Consider the following 27,204-nt stretch of genomic DNA (forward strand, 5'->3'; position numbering starts at 1 on the left):
TAGACAGCTTTTCTGATAGGCTGGAATCCCCATTCTCCTGAGATAGTACTATGTTCGAGTAGGTTTGAATGTCAAGTTCTAAAGGGGAGAAGCTGCTGCTATGTGGACGGTCATGAGTCTGGAATCCAGAAAGAGAGAGAAAAATCAAGGCGTTGAAGCCTTTGGGACTGGGCACTCTGCTTCCCCAAACGTCCTGCAGGAAGAAGAGCTAGGCTACAGTCACAGTACTGACCAGGAGCTGTGCTTGAAGGCTCTTCCAACAGAGTTAGCTCATTAATTACGTTCTCTTCATTCTGTGGTTGGCTGTCTTTGGCATCAAGCCTGTTACGTTTGGGAAAATGAGGCAGCATTCCAGCTTAGGGTATAGGCTCTTTCAAAAGAACATCTTTAAAGGAAAACTAAAGTTGATCAGCTGTATTTAGAATGCTATAAAATAGTAGTAGCAATTCTGTACTCTAGTCCATAAGAACTTTAAGAGAAAAATCCACACCTGGTTCACTCTTGTGAAAGTGGCCGGTGTTGCTAGCTTTGTCTGCCCTGGGTCCCCTGACTAGGGAGACATTCTCCTTCTTTGAAACTCTTCTGCCCCTGGCCTTACCCCTGCCATTGATTAAAAATGATTCTGATCTCTTTCACCCCATCCCATTAGTCACTGTAGGAGGGAACCTCACCCTAGGCAGGCCAGTAAGGGCCTTTTCCTTTCCCTGGGATTTTTTTTTGAACCGCAAGTGAAAAAGAGAATTCGTCCTCTTGGGAGGGTGACAGCCTTCATACATGAAGCTTGGGATCTAGGGATCTATGTGGAGGCATCCTGTCTGCAGTGAAAGTAAATAAGGTAACACGCAGAATGAACAGACAAGAAATGAAGCAATTCCAGCTTCCATACCCACAGGGCCCTGGTTTCCAGTTGTTTCAGAGGGTCAGCTGCATCCCCACTCCCCTGGGGCTGGGAAGTACTGGGTTTTGTTTTGTTTTTTCTTTTTAAAGATTTTGTTTATTTATTTGACAAAGAGAGAGGGATCACAAGTAGGCAGAGAAGCAGGCAGAGGGAGAGGGAAGCAAGCTCCCCACTGAGCAGAGAGCCCGACGTGGGGCTCTGATCCCAGGACCCTGAGATCATGACCTGAGCAGAAGGCAGAGATTTAACCCACTGAGCCAACCCAGGTGCCCCAGTACTGGGTTCTATAATCTGGTATTTTTCTATTTCCATCCAGGTTTCTCTCACTTGCAAATTAAGAGTCCCAACTCTAACCATGACCCATTCCTGCCCAAAGGACCTAGCACATTACGTTGCCTTTCATGCAATAAGTTTGCAGTAAATATCTTTGAGTAAATTTTAACAATAAATTAAAATTAATGTAGCATAGCCACTGACTGTTGGATCTTCACTTTAACAGAGACTTATATTTTGCCCCCATTGCTGAAAAAATGTTAACAGATTGTTTTCAAATGCCTTACAATATCCAACTTTATATATATTTTTAAGAAGTTTTTATATATAGAACCTGGGATCAGGGGAATGAAAGGATTTAGCTCCTGGGGGCTAATGACCTCTATGTGTTGGTGGAGGAAAAGATGAAGGCATGGTAGAGAGATTTTAGAAGGCAGAGGGGGCGTGTAAAAACCTCAGCAAGGATTGGGAGAGGGGCTGACCAGGGACGCCCAGAAGGATTACCAAGTGGATCCAAGGGGCCCAGTGAGGTGGGAGCGTTTAAATTTATAGCAGCTCCAGACCCAATAACAGCCCCATTATTTCCAGTAGCACAGGAGCAGCAGATCACTAGGGATTTAGGGTGATCAGTAAATAATACTCCTCTCTTCCCCTCCCAGCTGAGGAATAAACACAGGAGGCAGAGAGAGACCAAAATATCAGCTTTACTTCTCTTGAAACGCATAGGAGAGCCAGGGTTTCGAGCTGCAGCCAAGAGGGTTTGCTAATCCTCACTCCTGAATTAAACAAATTTATCCACCCATTCCTGGCACAGCTGGACAACCACAGGCCTCCCCCACAGAGAGAGGCCTCTTACCACATGGCAGAAACAGACAGGACACATATGTCTTACAGACAGGCCGACTTCCACAGAGAGGAAATCCAAACTGGCTGGGCTGAGCATGCCCCATTTCTTCTAGCAGGACAAGCAGGCAGAGGAAGCGTGAGCGGCCAGAAGCGTTGTCTCTCCATGGAGAAACACGGGGAGTGGGCACACCTGATCCCTCTTCAAGGAGAGGCCGGAGCTGGTTGGGTTGACTGGCCTCCAAGGTCACCTCCAAGGTCAACTGTTCACCTGCGCCATTTCCTTTCCCTAGTCTTCGCTCCCTTGCAGTAAGACAGAGGTGGGGATGTTGAAGATACCGGAAGTGGAGTGGTAGAGTAGTCTCGCCCGTCTGAACTGCATCACAAAGAAAAGCGGGCAGTGAGGGGAGAGGGAAGTGGGCTGAGAGAGAAGGGCAGCATCTGGAGATGAAAGAGGGGGCGTTATGAGAGAGAAGGAGTGAGAAGTCTGGAGGGAGGGGGGCTAAATCCAGAGTAGGATGTTGGAGTTTCAAATTCCACAGGCTAGGTATAGGGGACGATTATGATCCTGAAATGGAGTGTGTCAGTAAACACTGTTGGAATCCAAGAAGTCAAAGAACTGTAAAGCCGGGTTATCGAAGAGGCGGCCCACGGAGAATTTAAAGTCACATAAAATGCTGACTCTGTTGAGTGGTGAGGTCGGCACCACGGTCCCCCATGATTGTGACGGAAATAATGAGGAGGACAGAAGAGCGTTATGATCGAGAATGGATGGCTCAAAGCTCAGAGGAAATGAGGATTGCTCCTGAGGATGATAAGACCAAAATGGTGGTCTGGGAGGGGCAAGGAAGCTCTGGGTCAAGCGGGGTGCCACGTTTCTCCTGACCTACAGCTTGCCTGAAAGAAATAATTGGCCAACCATCTTTTGACCCGTCATATCTTATCTTATAAGCTCTTCTCTGCCAAACTTCCCAAAGGTGTCTGTCTGTATTCTCCATTGTCTTGGTTCTACACTGACCTCTGAATTTTCTGCAATCTGGTTTATACCCTGTCATGGCACTGAAGTTCTCCCAGAAGTCAGTAATGTCCTTTTTAATCAGAAAGTCTCTTCATTGATGACTTACAGTTTTCATTCTGATAAAAGTAAATACCATAATGGAAAACCTCCATTGTGCCGAACATTGTTCTCTTCTGAGCACTTTATGTATATTTTCTTACTTAACTTCACACAGAGCCCTATGATATTATGAGTATCCCCGTTTGTTATGGTTGTTCGTTCATCCCTTGAATATTTATTGGATGTGTACTTACCATATACCAGAGATTGTTTTGGGTAATACCTAAGTAAGAAGAAGAGCAGCGCAGAGTTGTGTCTGCTGAGAGGGAGAGTGGTGGAGACGAGGTCAGAGAGGTAGTGGGCAGCAGGTTCTATAGGGCTTTGGAGGCCATTTTGAGCATTTGTGCTTTTAGAAGAGGAAACTGAGGCAGGAACGGGTTAAGCAACTTGGCCATGGCTATGCGGCCCGGAGGCGGCAGCGTGGGGACTCTGGAGGTGACACTGCAGCATTTGGCACTGGACATACAGGCTCCCTGAACAGTGCTCTCATTTGGCTTCCCTAGCCGTCTTGCCTGGTTCTCCTTCTGCTCTCATTTGCTTCTCCTCAGTCAAAATGGGCTCCTTCTCCTCAAATGGTCCTTTAGATATTGGCGTTCTGGATGCTCCTGTTTTAGTCTCTCCTTTTCTGTCTGAACTCCCCTGGGCAGTATGATGCCCTCCCCTCCTTCTGCAATGGGCATGTCCTTCCTGGTAATTTCCAAACCTGCATATTCCCCCGGAGCTTCCCTACTGAGCTCCAGACCCAAATATAAACTCCCAAAGAGCTGAGGTTCTGTGAATATATGTTCCAGACTTAATCATTTCTGAGTCTCGTAAATCTCCCCCTCCTCTTTTCCTTCAGATGGTCTCAATGGCTAAAAATCTCAGCATTGCCTCAAACCCCCTCCTCCTCATCATTCTCTACTCTCAAACCCACTCAACTGCCAAGCCAACACGGCTGCTCACAGTTGCCTCCTCTTTTCTGTTCTTACAGCTTCTGGGTGAGTTCAGGCTTTCCACATCTCTCCCTGAGCTCTTGTAATAATCTCTTAAGGGGACATTGTCCCCTCTACCCAATGGATCTCTCCCACTACCACCGGACACAGTCTCTGTGAATTAAGGTTGGATCCCCAGATTCCTTCCGTCCTCATCAACTGGCCTTGATTATCCATCACCTAGACAACCATCCAGATCCTTCACAGGGCTCCCACACATGCCTCCAGCTCCCCTCTCGTGACTTTCTTCCCCTCCCCAGCTTTTCCTTCTCTCCCTGCCACCCTCCATGCTTCTGCTCATTTCCCACCCATAAATTATTTTCTGCTTCTTCAAGCAGTCACCCAGCTGCCACCTTCTGGATCAGGCTTCCCCAGAACCCCCCCGCCCCAAGCCCCTGCCTCAGGCAGAACAAGCCACCTCCCCATGGAAGGCCTGCTATCCTCATTAAGCAATCCCGGCAAAAATAAATGCATTGAAAGTCTGGTCAGTGCTGATTGTTCTGGGCACCTGCCAGTGGCTGGAGCTTGGCTGGAACCCATACAGGCTGGGAGAGCAACTGTGAACACAAGGCAGGTACAGGAAATCCCCAAATTCTATGAGTTATAGGGTAGGTTCCTGGAGAACTTTTGATATTGTATTCTTTAAGTTCTGAATTTTATAAGGACTCTTCTGCTAAAGGCAGTTTGTTTGCTTCAAATATAGAAAACCTAACAAAAATCCTGTTTTTGGGGACGCCTGGGTGGCTCAGTTGGTTAAGCAGCTGCCTTCGGCTCAGGTCATGATCCCAGTGTCCCGGGATCGAGTCCCACATCGGGCTCCTTGCTTGGCAGGGAGCCTGCTTCTCCCTCTGCCTCTGCCTGTGCTCGCTCACTCTCTCTGACAAATAAATAAATAAAATCTTTAAAAAAAAAAAAATCCTGCTTTTGTTTAAAAAAAAAAGAAGAAAGCCTTATAGGTAGAATAGAAAAGTAACATTAGCGTTTTTGATTTCCCAAAAAGATCTGATCTTCCGATATGCGTGCAGGTGTTTTTGAGGTAGCCTAATCTTTATTAAGATTTTTAGAGCAAATATATATTATAGCTATGCATTATAGAAAATGTGTTAAAATAAGAAAATCGGCAGATATAATTCCAGTTTACATTTTGATATTTCCACCTGGTCTTTTCATCTATCGAAACAGAAAATTATAGGGATGCTCTTTATATATGGAGTTTTGAATACCTGCACTGTAGGCTTCTGGTCCTTTGAAACGCAAAGGAGCATTGCCTTCATTTTCTGTGAACTCCAAATCCGCCATCTTGTTGACCTATCCCTATTGGCTGTAAAGGAAAGAAAGCCAAGGAGATTGGACAGAGAAGGGAGCTGCTTACCACGTGCCTGGTTTCCCTAGAGAATCATTAAATGCCGGAGCCTTCCCCTGAGACAGAAAGCTGCATGCTGTTCCAGAGCGGATCAAGGAGAGAGAGAGAAGTCCCTTTCCGGTTGGAAATGACAGCTAGAGAAAGGGAGAGGTAGCCACAGGTCCTTGCCTGCCATGTGAAGACAAACGGGAGAAAGAATCTGGCTGTGGCGCGTCTCAGGGGTTACACTTATATGAATTGGTGACCCACCCTCCTCCCTTCCGCCCTCCCGTCGTGCTACCTGGGGCTGAAGAAGCCTTTTCTGTGGCCTCTGGGGTGCTTCATCCTACTTCAGCCAAGAGGGTTGTTGCTTGGCCTTTCTTAGTACTTGTGCTTTCCCCCTGGGATGGTGTTCTGCTCATCAGGTGGGTTCACAATAGAATTAATACTCCCCTTCAGGTACATTTTGGACTAAGTAGGCGTTTGCGGTTCTGGGAACCACCAAGCAAAGATAGATGATTTCCGTGAGATAATTACCAACGAGCAGCTACCTTTCAAATGGACTTCTGGTACACAGCTTGTGAGTAAATTTGAGGCAGCCGGTAGAAAAGTGCTGAGCTGGCAACTAATAACAGTAACTGAACAATCACAGCAACTAGAGTTTTTAAATTTCCTTTCCTTTTTTTTTTTTTTTTTAAACTATATCCCATGTCCTTGGCAAGAGCTATAAATAGACACTGTGTCTGTTTTTCGTGGATGGATCAACTGGTCCTCATTTCACTTTCCACGGGCTTTTCTTGTCTCAAGTTGACAAGAGAGTAATAATAACTTCCGTGTAATGAGTGCCCAGAAGGTGCCAGATGTTGGGCTGCCTTGTTAATCTAGATCTTCTGTCATTCCAATGTCTCTGAAAGGTTGATGGCACCCCCCCCCCCACCTTTCAGATTCGGATTCTGAGGATCCAAAAGGTCAGGGACGATGCCCAAGGCCACAAAGTAATAAATGGTTGAGACTGGAATTCTAACTGGAGATCTTTGGACTCCAAAGCTGTTTTGCTGTATCCCATGATACATGTGTTCTTCTCTCACTTCCACTGTCTTTTTTTTTTTTTTTTTTTTTTAAGAGAGAAAGAGAGAAGAGCACAGGACGGAGGAGGGGGTGCGGGGTGACAGAGGGGGTTGTGGGGGAGGGGCAGAAGGAGAGAGAATCTTAAGCAGGCTTCTCACCCAGCATGGAGCCTGTTGTGGGGTTCGATCTCATGACCCTGAGATCCTGACCTGAGCCAAAATCAAGAGACGCTCAAGTGACTGAGCCACCCAGACGTCCCTCATTTCCACCGTCTAATTGGAAGGCAGACCTCCGTTTAGGGGTGTCTTGAACAAATCCAGCTGTCTAATATATCATGGACATTAACCCAGAGGATAAGACACTTTGGTTGTTAAGTCCTTATTATTTCACCTACTAGAATGTCAGCTCCATGAGGATAAGGAATTTTTTTTTAGTGAGTACCTACTTAGCTCCAGGGACAGTGCTGTACTCTGGAGGTAGAGACCATCCTGGGCTTGCCTGCATCTTGATTTTGAAGCAAGAAAAGAAGGTGGCAAAGTACAAGGACCTTTGTCAGAGAAGAGGCCCTGGGGAGGGCGGAGAGCACAGGCCTTAACCCTCGAGCCCTGGGGAGTGTTTTCACGCGCAGAGCAGGCCCACAAATTAATGAAATGGGAAGCCACTGAAGCAGGAACGAGGAGGAGCGCGTACACGGCAGTTACAACAGCAGCAGTATGAATGCGCGTGTTAGTATGGGTCTAGCCCAAAATGGACTCTCTCAAGAACTTGATGTTAAGCATCTGGGTTGAATTGAGACTCAAGTTACAGTACTTTCCAGTTAGCTAGAGGTGGTAACTTTCCGTCAGTGTTGCTGGGGCATTTACCTCAGTGGCTTGCAGTAGTCGTCCCTGAGGCAACCATTATTCTCTCCTTGAGTTTCACGACACTGGGCTTGCCAGCCACGTGATGTCGTTGAATACGCTTCTACCAAAACAAAATTTTTTTTTAAGATTTTATTTATTTATTTTTAGAGAGCGAGAAAGAGAGTGCAAGTGGGGGGAGGGACGGGGGAGAGGAGAGACTCCCAAGCAGACTCCGTGCTGAGCAGGGAGCCCGACGCGGGGCGAGATCTCACAACCCTGAGATCATGACCTGAGCTGAAACCGAGAGTCGGATGCTTAACCGACAGAGCCACCCGGGTGCCCCATGCTTCTACACATTTAAAAACCTTCTCTTCAAACCTTTTTTGGAAAGTGTTCAAAGGTACAGAGAAGTTGAAAGCATGACATAATGAATCCCTGCACATCATTCTCCTGGAATAGGGCCTGTGGGCCGAATCCAGCCCAGGGCCTGCTTTTGTAAATAAAATGTGTCAGAATACACACGCTCTCATTCATCTACGCATCGTCTGGCTACGGTGAGAGACTTGAGTCATTCTGACAGAGACCATTCTAGGCCCACAAAGCCATATTTACTACCTAGCCTTTCACAGAAAAAAAGTTCACCAATCCCTAATTTAGATTGACCAGTTGTTAATATTTTGCCATATTTGCTTTATCTCTTTTTCCATGTTGGGTAAACATTTTCTCTCTCTCTCTCTTTCTTATATGCACACACCCTTGTATTTTCCCCTGACCATTTGAAATTGTCATAGGCATTAGGATAAATTGTCCCTAAATAATGTTTATATTTGCTTAAAAATGAAGGCCTTCTCTTATATAATTGCAGTATCATCATCATCCTGCCTGAGAAAATTAACATGCATTCAACAACATCATCCAACATACAGTCCGCATTTAAATTAAGTGTTTATAGCCTCATTTTCCTTTTTGCCTCTAGGATCCAATCAGATGTCATCAATTACATTTGGCCCTCGTGTCTCTGTCATGTCCAATTTTTTTCAGTGGCATTGACTTTTTTTTGAAGAGTCCCTTAAAACCTTTTTCTGAAGCCTTCCTAAGTTTTAATGGGTTTTAATACTCTGATAATGAGAGCTAATATAATGGTCATTGTCGTAAATCAGTGACTTTCACTTCTCCTGGGGGTTTGAGACGTGTTGTCCTGCTTGGCTTCTAGAGCTAACACACTGTGATGTGGGTTTTGCTTGGAATTGTAAATGTGGAAAAATCTTAGTGCGAAAAGCAAGACAGGTGGGAATTTGCAGGATGCATTTTATGTGATTAAGGGCACAGTCATTTTTACCTTCTCCGGCTGCTGCCCCTGTTAGCTCTTGGCCATGGAGCTTTTTCTTCTGGTTTTCTCCTGACCGGGTCTGGCTCCTGTCCAGTGTCCAAGGTTGCAGAAAGGGGCTGGATGGAGACCCGAAGTTCTTTAAATCTCCCAGTCCGAACCGTCCAGCCCAGCGGGCAACATGGCGGTTGCATTCTGTGTGGTGAAGATAACGTGGTACTCAAGGGCACATCTGGGAGGGCATAAGGGAAGGGCACCTGCTTGCCTTTCTTAAGGAACTGAGGTACCACAATCACATGCCTCTTAAGGGTCTCCAAGCTGACCACAGGTTAGTCCTATTGTGAGCCCAGACGACTCCCAGAGAATACCAAGACCCAGCCATTGTTTTCCTCTGGGAAAGAAGCCCTCAGAGCTCACAGATCCACCAGAAAGATAGTCGCATGCCATGGAAGAGACCCATGTGAACATCTAATAAAACTCTGGAGATGGGGGTGGGGAATAGAAAAAACTTCAAGGAAATATTTGATAATTTTAAAACACACGAAGTAATTGAAGGAGAGCCTGGCAGGGTTTGGCTAACTTCAGACTCTGACCAGCTGCTTGTCATTCTCCAAGAGGGCTTGTGAGTGACCTGGGTCTTGTGTGTGATGGTGCATTGTGACTGCTGAAGAAAATCCAGGGATGTGGGAAAAACACGGGAAAGAAGGCATTCTGGGAGGGACCACCCTCCATGTGGACGGGGGTGAGAGTGTGGTCTCTCCTCACAGGTTCCCCTGCCTCCTGTCTTAATCCCCTGAAGTCCTTCATACCCTCTCCCTTCCCCTACGCCTGCCCCCAGCAGTCCACTTCTGCTGCAGATCTGAGCATCATTTCTCAGATTACAGCTCCTCTCCGATTTCCACAGCCTCCTTTCCGCGGCCGTCAAGGCCCTCTGTGATCAGCCCCTAACTTCCTTTGGTGCCAGCCTCAGATTTGACGCTTCCGTTTGTCTTATATACCATTTGTTGGCACCTCCATCGTTTGCTGGCTGTGTGACCTTGAGCAAGGTACTTGACTGTTCTGTGCCTCAGATTGTTCACCCATGAATGAGGATGATAGTAAGTGCCTACTAAGTGCCTACCAAGGTTGTGCAAAGATTACGTGAGTGAGCATATATAAAGCTCTTGGGGCAATATTTGACATATAAGGCTTATATAAGGGTTAATGTTTTATTGCTATTACTCTTACTGTTTTATGCCTGCATTTATTAATTTTTTGTTGCTGCATAAAAAATTACTATAAGCTTAGAGGCTTAAATCAACACCCATTTCTTATCTTAGTTTCTGGATCTCAGAAGTAGGGACGTGGCATGACCTTTGCTCAGAGTCTCAAGGGGCTGAAATCAAGGTGATCGTGGGGGCTGAGGTTCTATCTGCATTTCTAAGCCTCATCCAAGCTTATATGGGTCTTGACAGAATCCATTTCCTTGCAGCCATAGACCTCTTGGCCACCAGGAATTCTATTCACTTTCTTTGAAATCCTCCCCTGATTATGTCAGGCCCAATCAGATAATCTTCCTTTTGATTAACTCAGAGCCTACTGGTTAGTAAGGTAATCACAGAGTGATACCCTTCACATTCACAGGTCCCACTTGCTCTCCAGGGGAGATGATTATGCAGGGTGCATACGCCAGGAAACAGCATTCTGGTCATCTTACAATCTTACCTGTAGACTGGGTGATTGGGAAATACCATGCCTTTTGTTTGCTTTGTCGCACTGTGCTTGCATGAGTATATGATTCAGTAACTATCACCATCATTTCTGATTTTTGTAGCAACTTTCTTAGAGTTTTCAAATGGATTCACATGGGTCTGGCCCCCCGGGAGCCAATCTTTATTATTCCTCTCTTGTAGTTCTTTCTAACTGATGGGACCAGTTAGCTTGTCGGAAACCTTCTAGAAAGAGGACAACTAGGAACTTGCAATCGAGCAAGCTGCTGCTAATACCCTGGTGTTCCAAAAGGGTGACCCACAGTTGCAGTCCCTTCCAGAGCCATCTGCTTTTTCTTGACTCCCAACAGATGAAGGGCAGGACCCTTAATTCTCAGTTGTGCCTGATACCTGCCAGTTCAAAGAAAATATATACCTGCTGGAGAAAATGTTCACTTTGAAAAGGTCTTTTGCATTATTTTCAAAAGCTTTCCTTGCTCCTCTTTTTCCCCTTCACTATTAAGTCTAAATTTTCCCATTTTCCCGGTCTACATTTTTTTCCTATTTGACTCAATTCATACTCCGCAGAGAGGTATTATCAGTCAAAACCTGCTGATTAAGAATATATTTAGAAAGGTCAATTTAAAGAAGAACCTGTTGATGACATTTGGTTAGTAAAACCAGTTTTTAAAAAAATATATATCAGTGTTTGAACCAAGCTCTAGCAATAAGACATGGACAAAACTTGGAAGTTCTAGGGGCTCCCTGGCTACTATGAGTACTGGTCCCCAAAAGATGCTATATTCTGCTTTTCAATGATATTTTACTTGCGGTTTTATACAAATGTGTTAAGGTAAAGGGGAAAAAATGAATTTGGCATGGCTGTGGGTTTAGAAGATTGAAAGTGTCTGTTTACCTTGGCATATCCTAACCAAGTATGATTTTATTATCCAACAAGCCAAAAGTTAGATCTGACTCTTGCTGTCGTAATGATTGACATCTCTCTGGTAATTTGGACTATTAAAGAGCAGGGACTGGTTCATAAAGATAATATAAATTAATACAGACTTGGATTTCTTTTCTTCCTTTTAGGACAATATCATCTTGTTCTTAAGAGGTTGTAAAGAGCTTGGACTTAGAGAATCTCAACTTTTTGACCCTAGTGACCTACAGGATACGTCCAACAGAGTAACAGTCAAGTAAGTAACACGATATTTATGTTTAAGTGAAACCTAGTTATGGTTTGATTTGTAGCTTTGTGATAATGTTGTAAGGGCTAAGAGGCAAAGTATTGGACATGTCTAATAAAATAAAAATGTGAAGGTAAAAATCAAGCTTTCAAAACAAGACACAGTGGTCTTCCCCCGTGTATAGCTTTCATTCTGGTCAAATGTAATTTCTTTGAAATGCGAAAGTCACACATAGAGAGTTAGAATGTTAAAGAGGAGAAAATTGTTAGGTGAGACTCACTGGAGGGAGCGGCAAGAAAGAAATGTGCACAGACTGTGTGTGTTAGACAGAAAGCCTTCATTCACTCGAGTTGGGCATTTGAATAGGCTCTTGGAAGCCTACAAACTTGGTAAACAGATCCAAACTGTTTATTATGCAAAGAGGGCAATAGATTATGGAGGAATTGCTCCCTCATTTACATTTGTAACTGTTTTCTCATATGTCAGTGATCAGGTTCTTTGAAGATGGATTATTGGCCATTTAACTGTTGTTGACTGTGTCTACTCACTGAGCCATGTTTGCAGCCAAAGAATTTTTGGAAAAGAATGGCACAATAAGAGAAAAGGCAGTGTGTTTCTCTGGAAGGGAGTAGCTGCTGACCAGGGTAGTGAGAAGAAAGGCCCCTATGAGAAGGCAGAGATGACTCTCCATTAGTTTACAAGTCCTTCCCACACTACACGTTTCATACGAGACATGTTCCTCTTCAGTCAGATAATATTTGGCATGAATATGCCTTAATAATAAACTTAATTACAAAGAGAGGGTCTGTGGATTGGCGACACTTCTTTTGATCACTTTTGGGTCATTTTATCACGGAGGTACAGAAAAGGGAGAGAAGCCAAAATCCAGAGCTCTTAATTTGATACTCTTTGCCAATATTGATTAGGGGGAAAAAAATGGAAACTACGGCATGAAATCAAGTTAGTTTATACTGGATTTTATGATTCATGAGTGGGAATAAGGGAGAGTCAGCCGTGATTGATTATATAAAAATCACGCTTCTCTGTTGTCAATGTGCCTTTAATATTTCTCCTGGAAAAATTTTACTTAGGGGAAAAATAGAATACAAATTATGGTATTTGAATATGGAAAACCACCATAAACCTCCTTTTTAAGATATTTATTTATTTGTTTATTTATTTGAGAAAGCATGAGCAGGGGGAGGGGCAGAGAGAGAGGGAGGAGCAGACTCTCCACTGAGCACAGAGCCCTAAGACAGGATCCCATGACCCTGAGATCATGACCTAAGCTGAAATCAGATGCTTAACCCACTGAACCACCCAGGCACCCCCGCCTCATTTTACTTTTTTTTAAGTTTTATTTATTTATTTGACACACAGAGAGAGATCACAAGGAGGCAGAGAGGCAGGCAGAGGGAGAGGGGGAAGCAGGCTGAACAGAGAGCCCAATGCGGGTTTCGATCCCAGGACCCTGAGATCATGAACTGAGCCGAAGGCAGAGGCTTAACCCACTGAGCCACGCAGGTACCCTCCCCCACCTCATTTTAGACATCACGTGCTCCGTGTATTACTGTACCTAAATCCAGCCTCTATAAATTGCTCATTTTAGGAAATGGTTTCTGACTCATCTGATATTTATAGTTTCACTTGAGTGGCAAGTGACCAGAAACAATAATAACTCTATGACATCATAACAATTAGTCACACATGCATTGCTTGGATAGTGGAGAAAAGTTTGTTTTGATGGTGTTGGCAGCTGCATTTTCCTTTTTTGGGGAGCTACTCTAAATTCATATGTCCCTAAACCAGGAGAATTCTGAGGGAGTTTGGTTTTAGAAATTCAGAATTTATATTACCTTTATTGCTTATCTCCAAAAATCTGGGCATTAGGAGGTCAGGGATCTGGGTCTTGATCTACTACTCCCCAGGTATACAATCCTAAGCAAGTTCCTTTCCTTCAGTAGGGCTCTGGGTCTTTAGCTATAAGATGGAATGGGACAGAATGCCCCCACAGGCATGATGCTAGTTAAAACCTGCTCAGTGCGCTGCTTGCTCAGATCTGGGAAGATGGTTCAGCCAACTTCCATAGAAAAGGCACAGAAAACAGCACAAAGAGGAAAGTCCCTTAGACCAATGGCACACAGATACTGTCACGTGTCTACTACTCTACCGTCTTCCCCTTCTACTGTTTCTTTCCCTCTGTCATTTTTCTTTATCTTTCCAGCTGCATCTTTCTCCATCTCCTTTTCTTCCCTGTGCTTCCCTTTCCTTCTTTATCCTGTCTTTCCTTCTCTTGCCTTTTTTGGATTCTTTCTCCTCATTTTCTTCCTTTTTAGTTTTTCTTTTACTTGAGCATTATTATTTTCTTTAAGCAGTGCTTTTCCCTCACTTTTCCCTATGATTTTATCATTTTTCATTCATTCAGTAACTAATTACTGAGCAGCTACTAGGTGTCAGATACTTTCCGGTCAACAGACAACTGGAATGAACAAGATAGCCAACGCTCCCTGTTCACGTGTAATTTACACGCAGTGTCAGGAAATAAGAAATAAAAAAGCAAATCAAAAAGATAACTGCAGGGAGTGATCAGTGCTAAGAAGGAGGGAAAAGATGGCGTGAAAAATGGTGACCATCACAATATGTACATAAATCACTGTATGTGTTCTTTTAACTTACACCATGTCATATGCCAATTATATCCCAATAAAACTGGGGAAGAAAAAGATAGTGAACAGTCCAGAAGTGGTCAAGCATAGCCTCTCTGAAGAAGTGGGCTTTCAGCTAAAGGCTCTGGGTAGAGACATGAGTGGGAGGAAGCGAAAACTAGTCATGCAAAGACCTGTAGAGCATTCAAGGCAGAGAAAGATCAAGTAGCAAGGCAGGGGAAGAGAAACAAACTTGATGTTTAAAAAGACAAGTGTCTGGTGTGTTAGAAGGGTGATGATTAAGAAAGAGTGTGGTGGGAGGAACAGTCCACAAGCATTGCAGGACGCCAAACCTGGATTAATTATGGAGAAAAATGTTCATTTCACAGTTTGAGTATCTAGAAGAACATAAGGAATTTTGCATCCAAGTTATGCCATAAATTCATTTACGGTACTGAGAAAAACATCTCTAGTTTCAGAGACGGGCGGGGCACGGAATATGCTCTCTCTTCACAACTTTTCTGTAAATGATCCTGGTTTCGTTTGGCACCGGATGGGGGACATTTGCAGCATATGTAGACTTCATAGCCGTGGTAGAGTAAAGTAGAACCGCTACATTCTTCTGCTTTACCCTCTGAGAGTTGAGCAGAACATTCGCACAGATAGAAAACACCCCACTGACCCCGGCAATTAATAGTGTAAGCAATAAGGTCTAGGGGTAAATCCCACAGAGCAAATGTTGATGCTTCCCTGCTATTGTTTTTGTAAAAAAAAAAAAAAAAAAAAAAAAAAAAAAAAAATTCTCTGTAGTTTAGCTTTTATTGTAGGTAATTTTTCTTCACTTTTTTGAGAAGTAGCTTGAGTAGACTGAAGGAAAAAAGGAAGGGAGGGAGGGACGGAGAGGGAGAGAAAAAGAAAGAAGAAAGAAAAGAAAGAAAAAGAAGAGAAAAAAGGAAGAGAAGAAGAGGAAAAAGAAGTCAAGGGAGAAGCTGCAGATGGTTACTGCATGTGTAATTTTGTGAACTCTACCTGTAATGGATGCCAGATGACCTTGGTGGGAAATGAGAGCATAATCCAGAAGGGAATGCAGCAAGTATTATTCCAGGGAATTGAGGCAATTGGATGAAAATGAGGAAAGGTTTTGGATTGCTTCTGAATATGTCTCTTGAAAAATTTGGAAGCATTTTCATGTAATTGGTTGTGAGGTAGAAGTCATTCAACAAATATTTTGTGAGCTCCTACTATGTGGCAAGCATGATTTTTTTTTTAGAACAGGGTCACAATTTTAGTCCATGAAGTTTTATTATCAATGCAGAAAATGTTTTATGTTCCTTATTCTTAACTCACTTTTCACTGAAATTTCAAATCTTTCGGGACGCCTGGGTGGCTCAGTTGGTTCTTTTTCTTTCCATTGGGATTTTTGTAAGTTAAAAAAAGTCCTGGCAAATATCCAGCAGATAATGCTATATATTTTTTCTATTAAAAATGGTAAACTTGATGAAAATAGAGCTGCCCTACGACCCAGCAATTGCACTACTGAGTATTTACCCTAAAGATACAAACGTAGTGATTCGAAGGGGCATGTGCACCCCAAAGTTTATAGCAGCAATATCCACAATAGCCAAACTATGGAAAGAACCTAGATGTCCATCAATGGATGAATGGATAAAGAAGATGTGATTGATATATATATATATTTATATACACACACACACACACACACACACACAATGGAATACTATGCAGCCATCAAAAGAAATGAAATCTCGCCATTTATGATGATGTGGATGGAACTAGAGGGTATTATGCTTATTGAAATAAGTCAATCAGAGAGACAACTATCGTATGATCTCCCTGATATGAGGAAGTAGAGATGCAATGTTGGGGGTTTGGGGGGTAGGAAAAGAATAAATGAAACAAGATGGGATCGGGAGGGAGACAAACCATAAGAGACTCTTAATCTCACAAAACAAACTGAGGGTTGACAGGGGGGAGGGGGGCCGGGAGAGGGGGGTGGGGTTATAGACATTGGGGAGGATATGTGCTATGGTGAGTGCTGTGAAGTGTGTAAACCTGGCGATTCACAGACCTGTACCCCTGGGGCTAATATAATACATTATATGTTTATAAAAAAATTAAAAAATTATTTTAAAAAATGATAAACTTGAAAACATTCTCTTATAATCAAATCCAAATTAAACCGATGTTTCCTTCAATCCAAGTCCGTTGATGGGTTTATCTCCTTAGTATATACTACATTGTTTTCTATTCCCTGAAATTTCAGTTGACTTAAAATTGTTCACCTAGTCATTCATATGTTCTTTGGGTCAGAATATGCAGCAAGGGGCACCTTGGCTCAGTCAGTTAAACATCCAACTCTCAGTTTCAGCTCAGGTCATGATCTCATGGTCATGGGGTTGAGCCCGGTCACAGGCTCTGAGCTCAGCACAGTGTCTGCTTCGGATCTTCTCACCCTCTTTCCCCTGCGCTCTCTCTCTCTCTCTCTCAGATAAATAAATAAATAAAATCTTAAAAAAAAAAAAAAGTTTATGCAGCAATGAAGTAAAGGGGATCTAAATCCTTGAAAGAATTCCTGACCAGTTTATACGCTAGAATTACATTCTCCCTTCCTCCACTCCCACCCCAACTGAAGTTACTAAGGGTGCAGAAATGTTTGTTTTGTTCTTCTTAGCATGTATTTGTTGATATGTTAAAGAAACTTTGGAATAATTTTGTGGAAACTTTTATATTTCACTGTATGAATATTTCCAAAGTACCACCAACTAGCTTTTTTTGTTGTTTATAGTTTGAGAGTAAACATTTATGTATTTTTAAGAATGCACATGTGTCTATTCAAACATAACACACATATTTTCCTGCTTATGGCTAATTCCCAACATTGATTTATATCTGTGGCAGATAAGAACAAATATTTGCATAGTGTTGTATCTTCCATGTATATTTTCAGGTCTATTTTATGAAGTTTTAGACCTTTCTTAAAAGTACTAGTTGTGCGAAGATTTTGGAAATGTAGTCAGATTCCGATGTGACAGTGGGCTTTAATCAAGGCACAAATTTTACTTTAAACAGTTGAGCTTCAAGATTACAGATATCAAGTGTTCCAGTTTTCGATGGAATCCTTCATTTTCCAGATCTTACGAAGCATTCGTCTTTTCACGGTGCATTTTGGAAGTTTAATTCCATCCCGTCCTTCTACATTTGGTTCCCTAAATGATTTTATTCAGTACCTGAAATCGCTAATCATGGACCTTAGGAAAAATACTATATTCTGCAGATTTCATTACATTTGTTGGCTTTGCATACATCTTAGAGGTGTGTAAGGGATGATCATGAAGCTACTGCCATTCTGACCAGATTTTCTTTTCTTCCTTCTTTAGGAGCCTTGATTACAGTAGGAAACTGAAAAATGTAAGTGTTTTCACTTTGTTTTTCAAAACGTTTTTCCTCCTCACTTTGACGGCTCAAGGGTAAAATGTAGCTCCTAACTTCAGAGACTGTTGTACGGGCTTGCTTGGAAGAGTCCTCAGCAAATGAGTATAGGTGTCCCGGATGGAACATTCGAGCACCGTGACAGAAACACCCAATGTAGATGGGGGAGGTCTCTCTAATTAATAAGGGCTCATTCTGGAAGTAAAGATATGAAAGCTTGCCCTCTATAATTCCATTGTTTAACCACAAGATGATCTGTCTCAGCACTAACATCAGTTCCTTTCTGTCAGTTGGCACAGGTGGGATTAGTAAATAAAACAGTTGGGCACAATTTTTTAGGGAAAAGATCAGCGTGATATAAATTGTGTTGACAGTCACAGGCCTGCACTTTTTCTAATTTTTTTTTCCTTATTAAATATTTTGAGTTTTTATTAGCACTTCCCCAAAATCAACTTTTTGGAGTTGGATCTTATTTTCAAAAAGCAAGTAGTGTCCTTTTAAGTTTAAATTGAGGAATGTAAAAAAATGACCTCCTATATATAAAATTTAAAATTGGTGGCAACCGACCCCCCCCTTTTTTTTAATTTTCAGGTTGCTGTTACATTTGATTGACATTTACATTCTTGTCTTCCTTTTCTTCCTCTGTACAACTAGGGATATGTGCCATTTTTCATCATGCAGTCTTAAACAGATCAGAAAACCCATAATCTAAAACACAACACCGTTCTATGTTTCTCCTATTACACCTTCCAAAATGGCCTCGCACTCTTAGCACACATTAGTTATTTCACGGTCCTAGTTAACGTTCTGCCATCTGGAATTGTCTCTTCTCTGGAAATTTATTTGTAAGCAAGCAGTGTTAAAAAGACTTTCTGGAAGTCTTGAAGGATTCCTGAAGTGCAGTTTTCCCACAGAGGTAGAAAACTGAATCACATCGTAGCTTTGATACCCATAACCATATTTTGGGCGTGTTGCCACGTGGAACCATGTACATATATCTTTCGTGGTCTAGCACGTGGAAGGCAAGTATAACAAGCACTTCCCTGCCTGATTGAAGCAATAAGACCAAATGTGAAAATAAAATAAGAGTCAGCTTTTCCGTAAGCTTCAGATCCAAAGAATTCAGCTTTAAGGAGCACACCTTCAGCCTTCTGGGCTTTGTGGAAAAATCACTGTAAAGAGCATTTGGTTTTGTGCACAAATTTTTGGAAAGACAGAAAAAAAAAATGGCCCAAGGACTGTAGCTTCAGACTGGTGAATGTTCATGGACATTTGTAAGCATCCAAGGTTATTTAATTGGCAATAATTTTGTCCAAGCTAAAAATTTCCCATCTCTGAGGAGTTGGGAATCTGACCCTCCCCAAAGCTAGGTGGCTAAAGATCGTACTTTGGATTACATTGTTTCTTCTGATTGCAGTTAGATACATGGTGGTGGTCTTGTGCTGGGAACCACTAATTAGCCTGGATCTCTTCTTTGAGGTTTTGCTGTTGGATGTAGCAGGATAGTTAGACTTAGCATTTCTGTGCCCACAAGTAGGAATTGTAAGCCTTTAACAGCACTTCTTTCTGAAGGAACTGACAATCTGTTTCATGCTCAACTGGGTAAAGAGCCAGAGTTTCTGAAAATTTTTGCAAACGTTATTACAGAAAAGTGATTTTGGAGAATTTACTTTCCCTTCTTGCTATCTTAGAGATAATTTTCTTACAACCAAACTTTTCCTAAAAGTGGAGCTTTATTTTAACTACTGAATCATGTGTGTGTTGACTGATAGAGCATTGGGTTCTTATTAAAATGATTTTACATTGAACGGGTACCTCATGGTTGGTGGATTTTGTAAATCAGCGTTGCACAGTCTCTCCTTCCTGCTTTCCTCTTAGTGGTGCACTGTTGATTCCTTAGTTTAGAAGTCATTCTTGAGGGAAAATTCTCCTGCTCTAGTGCCTGGTTTTGTTTCGCAGGTATTAGTTACCATTTATTGGCTGGGAAAAGCAGCAAATAGCTCTGCGTCCTATAGCGGCACGACACTGAACCTGAAGGAGTTCGAAGGCTTGCTGGCTCAGATGAGAAAGGTAACTTGACTTTTCTTCTTTATCGCAAGACGTTAACATAGGATGGGAAATCAACATGTTCGCTTCCTTTTTTTTTTTTTTTTTTTTTTTTAAAGATTTTACTTCTTTATCTCGGAGAGAGAAAGAGAGAGTGTAAGCATGAGCTGGAGGGGAAGGGTGGAAGGATTAGAGTGTGGGGGGTGGGGGGAGTTCAGAGGGAGAAGCACACTTCCCGTGGAGCAGAGACCCTGTGTGGGACTCGATCCCAGGACCCCAGGATCACAAGCCAAAGGCGGACGCTTAACCGACTGAGCCACCCAGGTGCCCCACAATTTGCTCCTTTTTAAGATCCTTACAGTTCAGTGTGGTGAAATCGCACAGACCAGAGACGCCCTGCCCTCAAGGAAAGGGCTCATCTTACCAATGCGGTCTCTGCCTTGTGTGTCCCAGGCCCACCTGAACTTTTATAGCCTTCAGAGAATGGAAGGTCTGAGTTCTCTCCGACTTTAATTACAAAAGAGCAAATGTAATCCATCAGTATGTGGCTTTGTATGCCAGAGAGCTCCGCACTTGTTTTCCTGGGGGAATAATGCCTGAATTAAACAATACAGTATTATACAAAAATGAAGACTTGCTCTGCATTTGTCCTAAAGGTCATTTTGCTTACCCGTCAGGGCCCTGGTGTGGGTGAGGTCACGTCTGCCAAGTTCTTGCCTGGCCATCCACCCTGGATGGGCTCTGACAAATTAGAGACATTCCCTCTGGAGATGTGCATTTTACAGCTATCGTATTCGGGTGACCTGGAGATTCAGAAGACATTTTTTCACAGTATTTAAAGCTTCATTTGTTTATTTGGTTATGGGAAAGAGTAAGGTAGGAATTTGTCAAAGAAACAGTGGGATGTATCATGTGTGCCTGCCTATGTGTTCCTTATTTATTTATTTATTTATTTATTTATTATTTTTTAAAGCTTTTATTTATTTATTTGACAGAGACAGAGAGAGATCACAAGTAGGCATAGAGACAGACAGAGACAGAGGGGGAAGCAGGCTCCCTGCTGAGCAGAGAGCCCGATGTGGGGCTCGATCCCAGGACCCTGAGATCATGACCTGAGCTGAAGGCAGAGGCTTAACCCACTGAGTCACTAGGCACCTCTCCTTTTTTTTTTTTTAAAGATTTTATTTATTTATTCATTTGTTATTTTTTATTGATTTATTTTTTATTTTTCAGGGTTCCAAGATTCATTGTTTCTGCACCACACCCAGTGCTCCCTGTAATACGTGCCCTCCTAAATACTTAACCACCACCAGGCTCACCCAACCCCCCACCCCCCTCCCTTCCCAAACCCACAGTTTGTTTCTCAGAGTCCACAGTCTCTCATGCTTCATCTTAAAAGCCCTTCCTCACAGTCCCTTTCTTTGCTGGATCCCCTTGGAACCGGTTTCATTCCTGTTGTGGACATACCTTCCCGCCACTGGTCCAGCTCCTCTGTCCTCTGAGCAGCTGTGGTTTCTTCAGCTCCCCTTCTGTTGAGACCATGCTGAGTTGATCCTTGTGATGTCAGCTGCCTTGAAATGACCAGTCGTTGCCAGCAGCTGTTCCCTTTCTTTAATGAACATAGTATAATCTCACAGGACAGGAGTGAGTACTCGGTGTCACCGGACATGGCGTGGCGTCACTGGACGGCCAGCTGTCGTACTCCCAGGCCTCTGAATAAAGTAGAGAGTCCTTGACCTGAACTTCACAGATACAGAGATCCAATGCCTGGAGATACTAGTTTATCTGGAATAGATATTATCTCATTTTATCCATTAAAGTTGGGTTTGACTGGGACAGGTAGAAAACTCTAAATGTGGCTTAAATAAGATGAATTTTATTTTGAACTCACATAAAAGAGGCCTGTCTCTCTGCCTGCCTCTCTGCCTACTTGTGATCTCTGTCAAATAAATAAATAAAAATCTTTAAAAAAAAAAAAAGAGGCCTGAACACGAGCAGTGGACAGATGATCATCAGGGACCCAGGGTCCTCCTGTCCTTTAACTCCAACATCCTCCGTCCTTGGGTTCTCAGCTCCTACCATGGCTGTACCAGCTTTACCCATCATATCCACATTTGAGCCAGGAGACAGGAGGGATGAGGAGAAGAAGGACCTCTGCCCTCCCTTTAAACACGTGTGTGCTGAGTCATACATTACTCCTCTGCTCACATCCTATTGACTTAAACTTGGTTACACATCCCTACCTACCTGCAAGGAAAGATTTGGGAAAGGTAGACTGTATTTCAGCTAAAAACTCTGGGTGTTTTCACTGGAGAAGAAATGGGGAGCAGATATTGCGGAGATAACTCGAATTGTTTTGGCACAGATACAGGCTGTAATAAATTTGGAAGGAAAATGTTTTCTTTCGCAAAGGAGACTAGCCAGAAATATTTTATATTCATTTTTCTAGTGAGAGAAATGTATGCAAAAAAAGATTATCAACTTGTAGGGGTGCCTGGGTGGCTCAGTCAGTTAAGCATTTGCCTTTGGCTCAGGTCATAGTCTCAGAGTCCTGGGACCGAGCCCTACATAGGGCTCCCTGCTCAGTGGGGAGACTACTACTCTCTCTCCCTCTGCCTCTACCCTGTGCCCATACCCTTTCTCTCTCTCTCTCAAAAATAAATAAATAAAAGCTTTAAGAAATATTTTTAAAAATTTCAGCTTGTAACACGTATAGAGCCCTTAGCATAAGCATCTGGCAAATAATGGGTATTCATAGCAGGTTGTTGTTGCTATATGCCAAAAAAAGATCTCTGAAAGCAAAGTGACAGTGGCTTTTCAGTAAGCCTGGATATGTCAGAACACGTCTTCCAACAGAGGGGACACTAAAGTGAAACAAAGGTGCATAATTGTGAGAACATTGAGATTGAAGGAAGAATCATGGGGACCAACATGGCCTTAGAATCTCAAGGACTAGAGCTAGCAAATGAGCAATATAGGTTCTTCCATTTTATGTCTCTTTCTCATCTCTTGCTACCTCTCCTTGAGATGGCCTCCCATCAGGGAACATGGCCAACAGCACCTCCAGGTGTACCTCCAAGATTACCTGCTTCCAGCTCCTTGCCCAGAAAGCAAGGGCATTCTTCCTTCTAGGCCCAGCTGTAAAATTCCTAGGGGTGTACTCTGGCCCAGTGTGGGTCCTCATCCCAAACCAGTCTCTGTGACCAGGGGTAATGGGTACCATGATTGGCCTACATACTACCGTCTCAGGAGGTGAGGGGTGTTAGCTAGAACAGGGGGGTGGAGATGGGGGGTTGAGATGAGCAAGGACAGCTCTCTGCCTAAAACAGCAACCAATGTCAGCTTCTCTTCCTTTAACCTGCCTTAGTTTTTCATGATACTTACCACCCAGCTTTGTATTCATTTATCAGTTTTTCTGTTTATCTTTTGTCTTCCCTGCTAGAACATAAGGCCTGTGAGGACAGGGTATTTATTGACTTTGCAGAATGTTGTGTCCCCAGCATTAGGACCGGGTCTGACACATAGAAGGTGCTCGGTAAATATCTGAGCAGTGAATAGCTTCCCCAACCAGAGTGTGGCAGGTACAGGTGGGTCATCAGACTGGAAAAACAGAATCCTAAAACCCTCCAGAATAGGATTTAGCCACTTTATAAATCACTGAGGAAGCAGAAAATGTTGAGCGGTAACACAGAAGCTTGTGGAGTTTCTCAGATACTGTAAGTCACCCAGCAACCTTAGCTGGTTCTCATTATCTCTGACAAAGAGGAGTAAGAAAGGGACAGATGAGTGAAACGATCCAAAAATACCATAGATGTTGCTAGTTCTCACCACATTCATGAACACACGTTTACTACAACAATGAGCAGTTAGTACAAGGGACAGATTTGGGTCTTGTCTCCTATCCCTAAAGTGCTCCCTGTAGAAGGTGAAATGCTCCTGGGATCCTGGATAAAAAGCATCGATGACATAACTAGACCCCACCAAAGGAGAATTTAGACCACACCAGCCTTTGTGCTGGTTTATAGCTTTGGTTCTTCCCCAAAATCTTAACTTTGGGTGAGTTGAGGGAATCCGGTCAAATTGCCCATCCAGCTGACGTCCCCGTCTTTACTTCTGGCTGAAGAACCAGCTTCTTGCGTCGGAAACCTGAGGTTCCAAGGGACTGGGTTGGCCAAGGGGGACCACGGGTGGCCTGTTTTTCGCTTTTCAAACTAGCCATGCCTTTCGGCTTCCAGCTCTTGCTTGATCCGCGGTTTTACTCTTGGCTTTCTACACAGTCGTGAGCAGAATGGCTTTTCTGTTTTTCTTTCCCATAACAAGCTGTGAGAAAGCAGCTGAAGCTCCAAGAGACATGTTGACTTTTTCTTTCTGTCTGTTCTCTTGTGGGTTTGTAGTAGGGGTGCGGAAGACATTTGGGCCTCTGGAGAAGCATTTCTGATTATTATTATTTTCTTGAAAATCCAGTCTGTCACGTTGAGCCAAGCAGCTCATAACATCGTGTCATTTCTAGACATGACCAGTGGCCTCGCTCTGAGGGTCTGCCCTCCCTGATGGGAACCCGGGCCCAAGGTGTCTAGTTATGGGGTATAAATGTAGAGGGAGATAGAAGAGGATCAGTGCATATATAGTTTGTGTCCTTAACTACATTCATAACATCTGTGTGATTTACATGTTGACATTTACATACCCAAACAAATACATGGAAATAGTTAAAGTCCACAGCAAACACTTTTTTTTCTAAAGATTTTATTTATTTGACAGAGAGAGATCGCAAGTAGGCAGAGAGGCAGGCAGAGAGAGAGGGGGAAGCAGGCTCCCCACTGAGCAGAGAGCTGGATGCGGGGCTCGATCCCAGGACCCTGGGATCATGACCTGAGCCGAAGGCAGAGGCTTTAACCCACTGAGCCACCTGGGTGCCCCTCCATAGCTAACACTTTTTGAGCTCTTCTGCGTCAGGCATTCTTCTGAATGCTCTCTGTATGTTAACATGTTTAACCCTCCCAGCAGTCCTGCGAGATAGGTGGTGTTATTAGCTCCATTGAACAGATAAGAAAACTGCAATCAGGCGAGAAGACTGAAATAACTTACCTGAGGTCTTTTAGATGATGAGAGGAGGAGGGAAGATTTAAACCCAGTCAGTTGTGCTTCCAAGACCTGCCCTAAGCTCCTAACCTGCCCTAAGCTGCCTCTGTTTTGCAGTATTTATAGCTTGGTCATGTAGGCATAAACAGCATTAAGGAAAGGGGCATGACCCAGGTTAGCGTCGTTCGCAGAGTAAGGAGGCAGTGAGTGTCCCATAGTTGGAAGAGGTGATGCTGGTAATGGTGACTGTGACCACCCCAAAGATGACCAAACATTGGCAGATTTTACCCTTTGGGATTTGGAGATGGAATCCCGTGTTAAAATCACAGTTTTGCTACTTCCTGTGTGACCTCAGTCAAGTTACTTAACCTCTCTGATTCTTACTTTCCTCTTCTGAAAAAGGAGGACGATGGTAACCACACCGTGGTAGGGTTGTGAGGATTAAATACCTGTGCAAAAAGCACCCAGTGTAGCCCTAGACACATAGTAAGTATTCAACAAGAGTGGCCTTCGTGTTTTTTTAGCCATTTGGCCTATTCTTGGTGAATAAATAACCTACGATTATAACTTGCATTTCCAAAGAAATTAAACACAAAACCATATCTAATTCAAATGTATACTTTTCAGTTACTTAGTGAGTTCTTCCTTTTGCAGCTAGTCAGGCCTGGCTTTTTGTTCATGTCCCGGTTGACTTTTAACCTAAAAGTAAACCACCTTAATTTCCATAACTGGAATTTCTGCCTTCCAATGGAGGGTCCAGTAGGCTGCACTCACCCAGGCCATCTGACAGCCTCTTCTTCCGGGGCCCTAATCAGGGCCTCTGTTGGAGGCTGCAGGGTGCTCCTCTCCATCCCGCCCTCCTGTCTCCCACTCCCTTCTCTCCAGGCAACCCCCCCACTTCCGCACCCCTGGGAGGGGTGTGTGCCAGGGACACTGGGGAGAATGGAGAAAACCAGCACGGGCTCCTGTGGGCATATCATTCAGTTCAAGCAGTTTCCAAAATTGCTACCAGGGAGAGAATATCTGTTTATTTTTCCTCTCTACCGGGAATGTGGAGGGGACCTTCCAGAGTGTCCCAGGACGTCCGGGGGGTGACATTCCAGTCTTTGCCGATGAGAGCGTGCCCCTCTGCCAGCATCCTCCGCAGCCCGGCTTTTAAGCGACAGTCTGGAGGAGATTAAATTGAGGTTTATCTTTGAGTGACCGGAGTTATTTTTGTTTTCACCAGCCCGGACAATTGTAATGAATGCGACGACACTGGCGGGAACAAGGGTTTTATTATAATAGGAGGGTGAGGATGGCTTTGACTGACCTTTCTGCTGCTGGGGTTTCAGTGTTTTAGTATGTGCTGCTTGCGCTGGAAAGAATTTATAATCACAGGCTGTCAAAGACAGCCATTGTTCTCCCTGCTTCGAACATGTGGGTCAGCCGCGAGTGCTTCCAGCTCCCCCAGCGCCAAGAGCTGGCCGAGAGCGAGAGCATGCCTGGATTCTTCTGAGGCATCAGGAAAAGCATTTTGCATATTTTTCATTGCCTTTTTTTTTTTTTTTTAACTTTCTGCCTCGGAAAGACAGCTCCCTTTCAGAGCAGGAATTTCCCTCCAAGGTAGCAGGAGACGGACGCGTGCTGCTCCAGGCTTTACAGAACTGATTCCGCGGCAAAAACACATGCTGTGTGCACTGGCCAGCTAGCCTAACCAGGAGCAGTTGTGCGGCCGAAAACCAGGGGCTGGGTCCCAGGGCAGGCATGCGGCTATGGATTCCGAAAGACAGGTCAAGGTTAAGGTTTTTGGTGTTCAGTTTGGGTTTTGTCGGTCACTGTACTCTTGTGACTCCAAACTTAATGAGCTTTTATTCTTCGTTCCTTCTATTTCTTTCTTTTTTTTTTTTAAACATAGTAGGCTGGGAGTTACTTGGATTTTTATTTTTATTTATTTATTATCTTTTGAAATGTGCATGATTTTCTGTTCGGGAAAGTGGCAGAGGGAAGGGCAGAAGGATGAAATGCTGGCTTGTAGATGATAATCTGTGCCATAATTTTTTCCATACCGACACCACACGCGGGATCTTTTGAAGTCCACCCGGGAGCCCAATTTTCCTCGTATCGTAGGCTCTCCATCTGTTGCTCAAGTGTCTGTAATCCTTCTCGTTTTATTTCTGGACAGGAGACCGACGACATTGAGAGTCCTAAACGTAGTATCCGAGACAGTGGCTACATAGACTGCTGGGATTCTGAGCGCAGCGACTCCCTGTCTCCCCCTCGCCACGGCAGAGATGACTCCTTCGACAGCCTGGATTCCTTCGGCTCCCGTTCCCGGCAGACCCCTTCACCAGATGTAGTCCTCAGGGGAAGCAGCGATGGTAGGTTGCAGATGTCGTGCACTGCCCATCTTAGATTGGAACATCCACCCCTGTGGACA

At 43.7% G+C, this 27,204-nt stretch overlaps 1 protein-coding gene across 1 annotated transcript in view; it reads left to right on the forward strand.

Moving 5' to 3' along the window:
* LIMCH1 (LIM and calponin homology domains 1) overlaps positions 1 to 27,204 on the forward strand; it is a 326,880-nt gene that overhangs the window by 212,721 nt on the left and 86,955 nt on the right. The window contains exons 4-7 of the mRNA XM_080797210.1: positions 11,465 to 11,571; positions 17,606 to 17,636; positions 19,617 to 19,727; positions 26,950 to 27,145. Coding sequence (XP_080653336.1) covers positions 11,465 to 11,571; positions 17,606 to 17,636; positions 19,617 to 19,727; positions 26,950 to 27,145 — 445 coding nt within the window. The remainder of the gene's footprint in view (positions 1 to 11,464; positions 11,572 to 17,605; positions 17,637 to 19,616; positions 19,728 to 26,949; positions 27,146 to 27,204) is intronic.

This window comes from Martes martes (assembly GCF_963455335.1).
Source record: "Martes martes genome assembly, chromosome: 2".
Lineage (NCBI taxonomy): Eukaryota > Metazoa > Chordata > Mammalia > Carnivora > Mustelidae > Martes > Martes martes.